Source organism: Plutella xylostella, chromosome 30, assembly GCF_932276165.1.
Source record: "Plutella xylostella chromosome 30, ilPluXylo3.1, whole genome shotgun sequence".
NCBI classification, from domain to species: domain Eukaryota; kingdom Metazoa; phylum Arthropoda; class Insecta; order Lepidoptera; family Plutellidae; genus Plutella; species Plutella xylostella.
Window position 1 is genome coordinate 3,232,376 of NC_064010.1, and position 12,344 is coordinate 3,244,719.

Consider the following 12,344-nt stretch of genomic DNA (forward strand, 5'->3'; position numbering starts at 1 on the left):
CGTTGGCTAATAAACTAGTTCTGTCCTGGCAGGGCCAACGTGAAGATGTCCAATATGTTATATGAAATAAAAGACAATACAATATAGAAATGTTAATTGCTCTGAGCGCTTTTACAGTACTTATTCTGTTGTATGCTGAGCTATGCATCAGCTATTTTTTTTATTTTTTTTTATGTTACTTTCAAGTTGTGTCCCATATTGGGTGTTGATATTACTTAAATTTATATTTAGTATGTAACTATGTATTTATGTACATATATCAGCTGTCTGACACCCATAACAAAGGTTCTGCCTAGCTAGGGGTCGGATGGCCGTGTGTCAAACTCAAACTCAACTCAAACTCAAACTCAAATTTTTTTTATTCATCGTACAAATATAAAATTTTCTGATGAACGTCAATTTTTACAAATTACTCTCCGTTCGGATAAGGGGGGGCTCTTTCTGTCTAAGGAGAAGAACGGAGGCAAGAAACTCCTGAGCCATCTTTTCAAAAAAAAAGACTTAAAACTAGTTGGTATACAATACATATAAGCTTAATAATTATTATTATAATAATATGAGCAGAGCTAACTACTTATCACAGCCATGCATTAACGTCCTCTAAGTAATCATCAATTTTATAATAAGCTTTTTTACTGAGTTTCTCTTTAATGTAACACTTAAACTTATTCTCTGGCATTTGAGCAACTTCTGCTGGAAGCTTATTATAAAATCTAATACAGTACCCTAAAAACGATTTATTAACTTTCGCCAGACGCATCGCTGGAAAAGCCAGCTTATGCTTGTTCCTAGTATTAATGTCATGATTACTGCCAATTGTATCAAAAGTTGAAATATTCTTTCGTACATACATTAAATTGGAAAAAATGAACTGACATGGAACTGTAAGGATGTTAATTTCTTTAAATAGTTCTCTCAATGAATCACTGGAACCAAGTTTGTATATAGAGCGGATGGCTCTTTTCTGTAATACAATGTGTGAGATGTCCCCACATATTTATTTATATTATTGGATGTGCTTTCAATTAATTCTGTAACTTTTTCACGATTTCGATGATGAGGAAGCCATTTTCGGTCAACGTCCGCGTTGCGTGTTGCAACAGCACTGAGCAAAGCGCCAACGTGTGGGCGTGATTGCCAGCGTTGGCGCAGATTCCTTTGATAAAACCGACACGAGCCGGCCAACTACCAACACTCGCCCTAACGTTGGGGCCAATGCAATTTTCTAGATCCATACGTTGGACGAGTAGCGTTGGGACCTGCGTGGGGCCAACATATGGAGCCGGCGTTAAACAAATATCTGCCCCAGCCGGGAATCGAACTCGAGACCTTCAGCATAGCAGTCAGGGTCACTAACCACTATGTAAATCTTATCATAGTAATCAACATAGCGTAAACTCAGCTTGCGTAATAGAAGAATGCACCTATCTAAATGGATCAGCAAGTATGCAGATTTTACGATAGCATAAAATCAATATTATTATTCTTATCATATATCTACGAACACGTACGAACTAAGTGGCTACTTAGTGGTGTGACTTTAAACGCGGGTGGTCGAGAGTGTTGCCCTGTAGCTATCCAAATCTTAGTCACATTACAAGACAATGACACGACACACTAATAATTTAAAATTGTCTAAGGTCCGTTTTATATCCCAGATACCTACAAAATTGACAGATGCTAAACGGTTCATCAACAGTCGATTGGCCCGCGTAAGTGACGTATCATTCTATTGGCGGGACAATCGACTGTTGATGAACCATTCGGAATCAATCCATTTAGTATCTGAGATTAAAAATAGTCTTTACGTAGCAAGAAATAAAAAACGTGCGTGTAAGTTTTCATGAAATGTTTAGAAAGCTTATCAATATGATCAGAAAATATCCAGCGCAATCGGATTTTTTGTTCTATTCAGCACGTTTCGTTAATAAATATCAGATAAGATAAACACCAGATTTTCTATGATTATTTTTATCTATATTATTATTATGTAAATTAGTATTAGGTAACTATCAATTTTGGAAACATAACCATTGTAGAGGTTGTTAGAGTAAATTGTATTGGTACTAAAGAAATTAGACCGGTTGTACTTAAAAATATTATTCATCTTCATTCGATTTCAAACCATAGTCTAGTATTGTTTGAGATAAAATAATCATAAAATTATTTATAATGTCTTGCTGTGGTGAGTTTAGACTTTTTTATTTTTAGAGTTAAATTTTTAAGAAGTTCTATGTTTTTTGTTTGATGGAACAGTGCATCTTTGAGACCTTTCTAATCCATAATATTATTTCAGAAAAGATACCAACTCGGTATACGATAGGTGTTATGATCTACATGTGTGTGCTAGTCAGTTTCACTTTGCAAGTGAACTTGAGTGTCAACATTGTTGACATGGTACCAGTTGTCGTGAATGGTACAGAAACTGTGGTGAGTCTTCATCAAGTAGTTACTACTTGATGAACTTAACACTTACAGCTAATAATGTTGAATTCCTTAAAATTGTATGAAAGTAACCTGTCGATATATCGATGGATGGAGTGATTGAAAATGGCAGTTCGTGAGGGTATGTGGCTACGATAACTTAGAAGTCTTAGAACCATGTAGATAAATAATTAAAGCACTCTTTTCAGGAAAAGGAAACGCTTGGATGGTCAGCATATGAACGAGCATTAGTTCTAGGAGGTTATTCCTGGGGATACATTGTAGCCAACATTATGGGTGGACTTGTGGTTCAAAAACTAGGCCCACGAAACACAGTCATTTTGGGTCAGCTGGGATCTGCTATTCTTACATTTTTGAGTCCCTTATTTGCCAAAATGAGCTTCATTGCCTTGACAATAACGAGAATTGCTCTTGGTTTTCTTAGTGTAAGTATTTACGTTTTACTTTCCCTGTTACTGTTAAATTACTAGAATATTAGAAAACAAATAGTTTCGTTTTCAAGGTTTAGTTTTATCTATTCTAATACCTTATCTTTTGCCTGTAACTGTCGTAGGGAATATTATTATGACTGATTAAATTTGCATAAAAGATTAATGGCATTTCTTTTTCATATTCTAATAAATAAAATACAAAGCGTAGGGGAAAATACACCTCCCTGAGGGACGCCTTTAGTAATTCAACGTTGTTTCCAAATTTTCCAGGGTTTTCTTATTCCTGCTGTCACTGGATTGATTGCAAATTGGGCTGTTCCGAACGAGAGAGGAAAGTTCACATCAGCCATGATCGGAGGCACCATCGGTACTATGGTGGCGTGGTCAATACTCGGTGTTCTTATTGAGAGTTACGGCTGGGAATGGGGATTTTATTTTTTCGCAATCACTGCTGTATTATTCTGTTTGCCGTGGCTTTACATTGTATACGATACTCCAGATGAACATCCAAGGATTGAAAAATCTGAAAAGCAGTTTATTATCGACGGAATTCAGAAAAACGACAGGACGAAAGTGATTACCTACCTTTTTTATGAATTGCATTCCATTTTAGGTTAGACCATCCACTAACTTTGATTTTGTTTTTGCAGCTAATACCGCCATATTTTCGGATTGTGACCAACGTGCCTTGGATAGCTGGAGCCATTCTAGCATTTGGCAATAACTGGGGCATTTTCTTCATCTTAAACTCTGCCCCAACATTTATAGCAAATGTATTGAAGTACAACTTAGGTTCAACAGGACTTCTTTCTTCTATCACATACATTGTGCGAAGTTGTACAGCTATCCTATTCGGTATAATTGGCGACTTCATTCTAAGAAGAAAAATACTGTCAGTCAACACACTGCGAAAATCTTTTGTCACATTCTCACATATATTGCCAGGGTTACTGTTATTAGCTTTGACGACAACTTCAAATCCTATTGTAGCTTTGACTTTGATGATAATTTCAATTGGTTTAAATGGATCTTCAGTGTTGACGTCTGCAATAAACTGTCATGATTTGACTCCGAATTATGCTTCCACTGCGTTTGGACTTACAAATGGTCTCGCTTCAGTTTCTGGTATTTTGTCACCATTGGTGGTCGCACATTTCACTGAACAAGATGAAGTAAGTTGAATAAATACGTTTTAAATTCATTTATATGATATAATCTGTAGAAATTCTTTAAAGTAAATATATATTGCCTTAATTAATTTAAAAGTTTATTTTTCTTTGCATGTTAATGAAACGATTATTTTTCATTAGTATTTATTAAAACTTCAACACTTATCTTTATTTTTAGATTTTTATAATTTTATCTAGATTTTTATAATTTCAAGAATCCTTTCTTTTTTTTCAGACGAATTTGGAAAGATGGAGGCCAGTGTTTTACATCGGATCGGGTATATACGTGCTCTCTGCAATAATTTTTGTTGTTTTTGGCTCAACACAAGTTCAAGCTTTTAATAGAATAGAGGACGAAAATTTGGAAGACGCAACATTAAAAAACCAAGAAAAATATACGATTGCGACAGTACAAAATTAATTAATATTTTTGTTTCTTATTCAAGTGCCCTTTATGAAGTATTTCCAAAGTAAAAAATATCGTAAGAAGCGTTTAAATGACAAAATATTTAGCTATCCAGACAATTTGTAAGTTCCTAATGTATTTACATTGTTAAATAATGCAAGTAACGTTTATTTCATCAGATAGGTACCCTGTATACCCAAAAAAGTTGACTGATCCCAATTCTTATAACGAATGTTCGTGTCATCTCATTCCTCCTAACATATTCCTTCTCTTTCTAACACCAGCTAGACATTTCTGCATAGAATCGCTTTGATTAATGCCCAAACTGTTTCTAGGTCCGCTAGACCAGTCAATTCGATGACCTAACCATTATCCTAATCCAACCTAACGTGACCCTTAACGACCTTTATTTAAATCCCAATCTCGATTGACTTGCGAAGCTAGAGATAGACAATATCCATGGTGGTCGATTGAAGGGATTTAGTCTTTATTTCGTGAGTAGCAGGTTCCCGTTTCTAGTGTTTCCGGTCAGTTTTTGTCGAGTCAGATACGACTGGCTCTTTCCTTTATTTATAGGAACGCAGATGCAGTGACTTTGATATATTTGGGGGCATTCGGCCGACTCCAGTTTAGATACTATTGGAAAGTTCAGCTACCGTTTTGACAATACAATATAACTGACATCGCAGATTCCATGATTTGAATTCGTAGATGGATTTAAACGTATATTTTATACGAGTAATCCATAACATATAGAATGATGCTGTGTGACACCAGCTGCTGCTTCACGGGTTTGTTATCGACGTCGATAAACTCGTAAATGCGCGTTCCACCAATCAAAGCTCCGTATTTATGGCGATTCGTGATAAGTATAGTAACGTTTATCTGCGTCCATAATGAACCCGTGTAGTGGCAGCTGCCTTCGAGACGATGCCATATTTTATTTAAAAATTTCTTTATAAGTAATTTAAACCTACCTAGGGCGCTAAAAAGATGCAAACACTGTAGTTACGGTTCACTATAATTATTTTGGTATCACTCTACCTAATTTATGTTTACAATGAATCTGACGTTAGATTAACTCTCGATTAATCCGTGGATCGATCGTTCAATAAGTTGTCTGTCTGGTCGCTTTCTACGAAAGGGTACAAAATTACTTACCCAAGAGTTTTGGTGCTTATGAGAGGGGTTTTCAGATTCAGGAATCCGTTGAGTCTAGACTTCTTCTCCCCTCCACCGTCAGAGCCTGACGACTGGTCTATCCTGAAGACAAAATACAATACAATCAATATACAGCATTATATTAAATTACAAAGTAAAAGCAAAATAGAATCTCTTTCAGGCAATCTTTGCGTTGATGAAATACTTGTAGATTAATTACATATTTATTTCTATTCTATACTTGTTTTGTATGGCACTACAAACAAACTTATTGGATTTGTAAGCTGACATATTTTTTTTTAATAAATATAATAATTAGGAAAATTGTATGCCATCTGCACTACTTTACAGGAACTTTTTTGAAAACTGTGCAATAACATACAACTTATGCCATCTACACAATTTTTCCAGAACTTTTTGGTCTCCAGTTTAGGGCAGCTGGACCTCTAACCGTAGTTTGGTTCCCGAAGCTTATTTTCAGTGAACGTTTTAGTTACACTGTTTTCGTCTAGATGGCGTTAATGTTATTTTTGTGGCATCTTTGTTTCCTCTGCAAAAGGGTGTCTGAATCCTCGATGTAAACTTGAATTAGCGTTAGCTCATGTGATTATAAATGTCTATACAATTAACAACTTGTTATTTCCATCGCTCCACGTCTAACGCGGACTCGGTTCACCAACTATTTCGTGTATAAAAAATCTCAAGATTATTTTACAATTTCAAAAACGGCTAAGTATTTTTTATGGAGTTGTTATTAGCGCAGCAGAGCTACTAAAAATACTTTTTCGTAATCTAGATGGACCGCCTCAACCGAATTTCTAGTACACCCCGTGCATTCAATGCATACTGAGCCGCGAGCACAGGATTCGAAACCTCCATTTACGTTGCGTATCGTCAAATGTCACTGTCAAAATGTAAGGCAAATTTGTTAGTTCCAAAAGTGGCATTTGTTATTTTTCCATTATGTTTGTGTAGATTGGAAAATAGTATCGAATCCTGTGCTCGTGGCTCTGCATTACATTGTTGCTACGCCGTGCTACAGTCTGCAGCTGCTACGAAAGCTGTAGCATATGTGCTACGAAAACTCGTAGCACGCTCGTAGCAAATTTTAGATGGATGTGAGAAAAATAGTAATAGATTTTGTTGTTTTGTTTTGAAATACCGATTTTATTGTATCTACAGGATGTTGCAAAAAGGGTAGGCGAATTTTTTAATTCTGAATTCAGTTTCGGGCTTAGAAAAATAATATGCTGCACATGCTGGTTTGGCTTAGCATACCCTTTTTGCAACACCCTGTATAAAGTTAAAGCTTGATGAAAAAACGTAAAAGATACTAACTACAAAATACAAATTGAGCTGGCTTTGCGGTTATCCCTCAATTTCTGTTTGATTACATTTTTTTTCGGGAAACATACAGTTTATAATTTATTCGTAGTAATTAATATGGGTTGTGCAAAGTTACAGGAAGTTTTATATCATTCAGATCATTAAAAGAAAGTAAATAAAATTAACATCAATATGCAATATTGTGCGATATTAATAATGAAGTAAATAGAGATTATTATTTTGGACAGTGTTTTACAACTAGCTGGTCCCGCGAGCTTCGCTTCGCCTTGATAAAATGCCCGTGAGAATTCCGGGATAAAAAGTAGCCTATGTTCTTTCTCAGGGTCTAGACCATATGTATACCAAATTTCATTCAAATCCGTTCAGTAGTTTTGGCTTGAAAGAGTAATAGACAGACAGACAGACACAGTTACTTTTGCATTTATAACATTATAAAGTTAGTACGAGTATAGTTAGGATGTGTACACTTGTTTGGGCCGATACTTACGATACGAATAGGTGGACGGTTACCTTTAGTGTTCTATCTTGAACTATTATTATTAATCTTTAATAACATCGTTAACGTTATATTAGTTCCGTAGCAGGCAGGAATTTGTCCAATCGATATTTTACCTGGCTTCACTTAATTAATAGTTAACGGGGGTCGGATATTCAACAATCAATTAAATATAAAAAGTGTTATAAAAACGTCCGATAACCTATACTTTTCGGTGTACGTTCTAAAAGTGAAAACTACCGGAAGTTATTGTTAATTTGGGTGTTTTGTTCGGTTCGGTATAAGAACTTTTCAATTAGGTTATAATATAGTTAGTTGAATGCAAACGCACTAGTGGTTGTCACCGATAATGCTTGAATTATTGTAATACGTGCACCACGTGCTCTTACGGTGGTGGAAAACCTCGTGAGGAAACCTGCATATCTAGATTCTAGATGTGTATCCTAAGTGCATTGTTCTTATTCCAAAACGGCGATATGGTTCGCAACCTATCACGTGAGTACAAATGTGCTGCGAAAAGTGGGTGGCTCACTTGTGAGCCACCGCTGACACGCCTTCGGACAGACTGGCTTCAATGACACTGCAAGTTGACTTATAACAATCTACTCTACTTCTAGTTGCGTTTATACATTTATATGAACAATATTTAATTTAATTCATATTTATAAAACTATAATATTTATTATAAAGTATTTATTTATATATAAAACTATACCATTTATTATCAAATTAAGCTTGTGTAACTAGTTTAATTAATTTATTAGTATATAATTTAGCACCTAAGTTCAGGGCATACTGAAAACCAGCGCTGCATAGATTATACGAGGTATAACTCGCAGCATTGCTGAGTTTGTCCTTTTGCCACCTTTTAATCTTAAGCTAATTTTTGTATTTGTGTTTTATTGTGTTTTCCCGATTATGTGGCAATAAATGTTTTTTCTTTCTTTCTTTCTTTCTTTCTTTCGGGGATTACAGTCGTGAGTGCATATATAACAGTTACGGGGTTCTATAGTGATTATAAGTAGTAAGCCGAAAGGGGGTGCCTTAGGAATTCTAAACTGCCTTCCTAAGCTTGGGCTATTTCCCACCACGACTTACAGATACATACACAGTGTTCCCGTGTTTATTCAACATTCATAATTATAATATTATTTATGTACAATTAGATTAATTAGTCACAGTCATCCGAACGCGAACATGTAAATTTTGAATACTTGTAGTCATTAACTATGTTGATACAGTCTGTTGTAGCAATTACACGAAAATTACGATGTAAATTTGGCACCGTTCCGACTGAATGCCAAATTTTATTATGCCCCTTATTTAAAGGCTTAGTGTCAATTTCTCTATAGTCGGTTAGAGCATAACCAGGGAGTAGTGGTTGACTTTTGACACATCTGTCATGAATTTTATATGGAGATGACGTTTAATTTATAAATCAATCCCTGTCGGTTAGATAACCGACAATTGAGAAATTGGAACTTACTATTGTATAAATTTAAGGTTTGTTTATGTTTAGACTGGAGCGGATTGCTTAAATTATCGAAAAGGGCGTCTTTTGTTCTGTATTTTGTTTTATGGGCTTTAGCTATTTTCTTCTGTAATTTTGGAATAAAATAGCCGTTTAACAATGGCTGTTTCGATGGTCTAACAACAGATAATTATAGCTTGTTGTTTACCCTCTTGCGTCAGTATATTTTAGACCTCTAAAAACAGAGTTTCCTTCATGGGGGGATATGAATTTAAATTTTATATGTGTTTGGTAGGTTTTGTATCTGTCTGTTTGAATATATCATATTACCTATATCATATACCTAAAGTTAATAATTATTATGGTGATAGAACTCTAAAAAAAAGAATGATGATTATATCAATATGCATGATTGATTTTGACATTTTCATTGTATTAACTTCATAATTATTATAATTTTTTTTTTATTTATTATTAATTTACTCTAATTTATAACTACAATTTATTTATTCAATACTATTAAGTGTAAATATGTACTGCATGCAACAATTTATATTTTAATTTTTCTTGATTTAGTTTTTAGTTGTAAGTATTTTTAAGTGACATTCAGATACAATTTATTATTGTGAATTGAATAAATGATTGATTGATTGATTGAATGCCGTACCTACTTAATAGTTTACCTCAGGATATACGACAAGAGCCTATGTTATCTAAATTTAAAACTAAATTAAAAAAATATTTTTTGCTTAACTTACCTTGATACAAGTTCACCTCAGATTATAATTTTATTATTTGTTGTGATATTACCAATTATGTATAACAATACCTAAAACATAAAAAAGTATTTTGTTTAGTATAAGAGACTCCGATCCCACAGGCAAATTGTATACAAACAGTTTTGTGGGACTCATTGTAAAACTACAACTAATATGTAAGCTTAATAAATAAATAAATAAATAAATAAATATCTATGGGTCTTTCATTGATAGATAGACTTACTGCCAGTTTAAATAACTGTATCTACCGATAACAAATAAACATTTATTTATTTTCACATTATTTCTGTTCTATAATTTTTGTTTGTGAACGAAGAATGTTTGACTTCTGAATAATGAAGTGGTTTGGCTACCGAATAGTGTAGTGGTTAGTGACCCTGACTGCTAAGCTGAAGGTTCCAGGTCCTATTCCTGGCCGGGACAGATATTTGATTGAAGACAGTTATTGGTACTCGGGTATGTATCTGTGGAGATATTATATCAGCTGTAAAATACACATATTACTGGCTTTGTAAGACTTGGGATCGGATGGCCGTGTGTGAGAAGTCCCCAAATATTATTATTACTTACATTATAATTATAAAGTTAAGCAGCCATTCATCATCAACATTTTGGTTACAAATTTCTAGTGATTTACGTAATTTTATAAAATAAATACTGAAGAACGAATATTTACCGAAACAAGGAAAGAAAGTGGGACTCGAGTTGGAAGTATTATCATGATAGCCATTTATCATTCTACGTGCACTAGTGATGGGAATTAGTTATAATAATATAAGGTTTGTCTACAGTATATTGCAAAAGTTGTATCGTAAAGGGTTTTAGGCCCAGATCATCACGCTGGCCAAGTGCGGGTTGGTGGACCCCAAAACAAGCAAGCTTGTGCTGAGAGAGTTGTCGGGTAAGTGGGCAACCCGACTTTCAGATGTTTTCAAGCCGCCCGAATGCCTCTGACTAGGCTTAACGACTTTGATACTAAAGTTGTATAGTAAGCCGAAAAGCAAGTAACTCAGTAGGTGATCCATAACAGCTTTTGGAATTTCTAGAAAATAATATATTATTTTCATAAAACAAAGCGTCTTGTGAACAAATGCAACAAAGCGATCTACTAGTTATTTACCGAAACAATTTTTTAATATATGTATACCTACCTACATTTATTTATTTATTATTTAAATAAATAATTGTTCAGAGACAAGCAATTATTACTGGCAACATTGTATAAAACCTAAGAAGGGACTTCCGGTTGCGACTGTGGGAGTCAGGTATTAAGTCAGCGAAATATCATATAAAACGAGTAGTAGGTAACACCATATTGACATATGAAGAATTAAACTCGGTTACCATTGAGATAGAAGGTATTCTAAACTCGAGGCCTCTCATAGCATTGCCGTCTAACGATCCTGATAGTCTGTGTGTTCATTGAACCAGCGGTCACAACAATAATAATACTGAATCTGAAAACTGCGGCCGGCATTGTTGGTGGAACTTTGTCATTGCTTGCGACTGTATTCGTAAGTTTATTTTATGTGTGTCTACAAATAAAGAATAATCTATCTATCTATTCGTCGGATCTCACGGCACATCACTACTACACATACCTACGCCTTCATTTCCGTCCGGGTGATAGTATTTGTGTATTTATGGTTGTTTACGTTCAAGGTCGGCCCTCCCCCTAGGGCAGGGCGGGTATGATATCTTAGAAATTATATTTCTAAGGCCCTGTTTCACAATGTCTGGTTAGTGGCTATCTGTGAGGTAAAATACATGCTGTCACTGTCAAAATAATAATAATAGAGAGTGACAGCATGTATTTTATCTCACAAGTAGCCCCTAACCAGACATTGTGAAACAGGGCCTTAGTCTTCTGTCTTGTTACGAATGTAAAATGTATGAGTACTATAAGTAGTAACTTTATTTAGATATTAATCGTGGATATTCTACATAATTTGGGTGGAACTCAATATCTTATCTACCTACATACAATTTATTGGTAGGAAGTGTTTCCAAATGGTGGTTTCAAGTTTGGTTAGTACATACAGGGTGTGCCAAAGTGGTATACTAAGCTGCAAGGGGATGACTCAGGGGGTCTTTTGAACAATTTATGTTGTAATTGTTCAGAATTATACCCTGAGTCACCCCCTTTGGCTTAATCCCGTTCAAGGTTATGTCAAAGGTCCAAAAAGTGGAATGATCCATGCCTATCGGATGCGAAAAAAGCAGGCAATCCTGCAAAAACTGCTAGACCAATTTTAATGAAATTTTGCATTTAGTAAACCGACACTCTGCATTTACACATAGGCTTTTTGTCCCGGATTTCCCACAGGAAAATCACGTTATGCAAAGCTCGCCAGAAAAGCTATTCAATTAATATTTTGATTGAAATAGACTTTGGACCACAAACTTACACGTGCCGATAATCTGCCAAAGGCCCATCTCTAACTTATACAAGTTGCTAATGCAACCTTGACAAAGTTAATCGTCTCTAGAAACTGTAATGGTTAGAAGATTAGAACTTAAGAAGGTGCGCCCCCCCCAACCTTGTTCCAAAACTCGTGTAGGGAAGGAATCCTACTTTAACTAAAATAATTAGGGGGGAAAATTAATTTAAAAAAGTAGAGTAGCATAATACTTTACGC

The 12,344-nt window shown here is 34.9% G+C and overlaps 2 protein-coding genes across 4 annotated transcripts in view; one reads left to right on the top strand and one right to left on the bottom strand.

Moving 5' to 3' along the window:
- The window catches only part of LOC105381501 (synaptotagmin-7), a 487,160-nt gene that overhangs the window by 319,087 nt on the left and 155,729 nt on the right, over positions 1–12,344 (bottom strand). For all 3 annotated transcript variants that reach the window (XM_048631907.1, XM_048631908.1, XM_048631911.1), the window contains one exon: positions 5,613–5,714. In XM_048631907.1, coding sequence (XP_048487864.1) covers positions 5,613–5,714 — 102 coding nt within the window. The remainder of the gene's footprint in view (positions 1–5,612; positions 5,715–12,344) is intronic.
- LOC105387966 (vesicular glutamate transporter 3-like) lies at positions 2,048–5,027 on the top strand. The gene is made up of 6 exons (XM_038121425.2): positions 2,048–2,185; positions 2,297–2,430; positions 2,634–2,870; positions 3,147–3,449; positions 3,527–4,048; positions 4,281–5,027. Exons 1-6 carry the CDS (start codon positions 2,173–2,175, stop codon positions 4,464–4,466), a joined length of 1,395 nt encoding a protein of 464 aa, XP_037977353.2. The 5' UTR covers positions 2,048–2,172; the 3' UTR covers positions 4,467–5,027.

Excerpts from the sequence above, each read along its gene's own strand:
- LOC105387966 (XM_038121425.2), top strand. Across the intron at positions 2,431-2,633 it reads TGAATGGTACAGAAACTGTG|GAAAAGGAAACGCTTGGATG; the intron begins GTGAGTCTTCAT and ends CACTCTTTTCAG. Across the intron at positions 2,871-3,146 it reads TTGCTCTTGGTTTTCTTAGT|GGTTTTCTTATTCCTGCTGT; the intron begins GTAAGTATTTAC and ends CAAATTTTCCAG.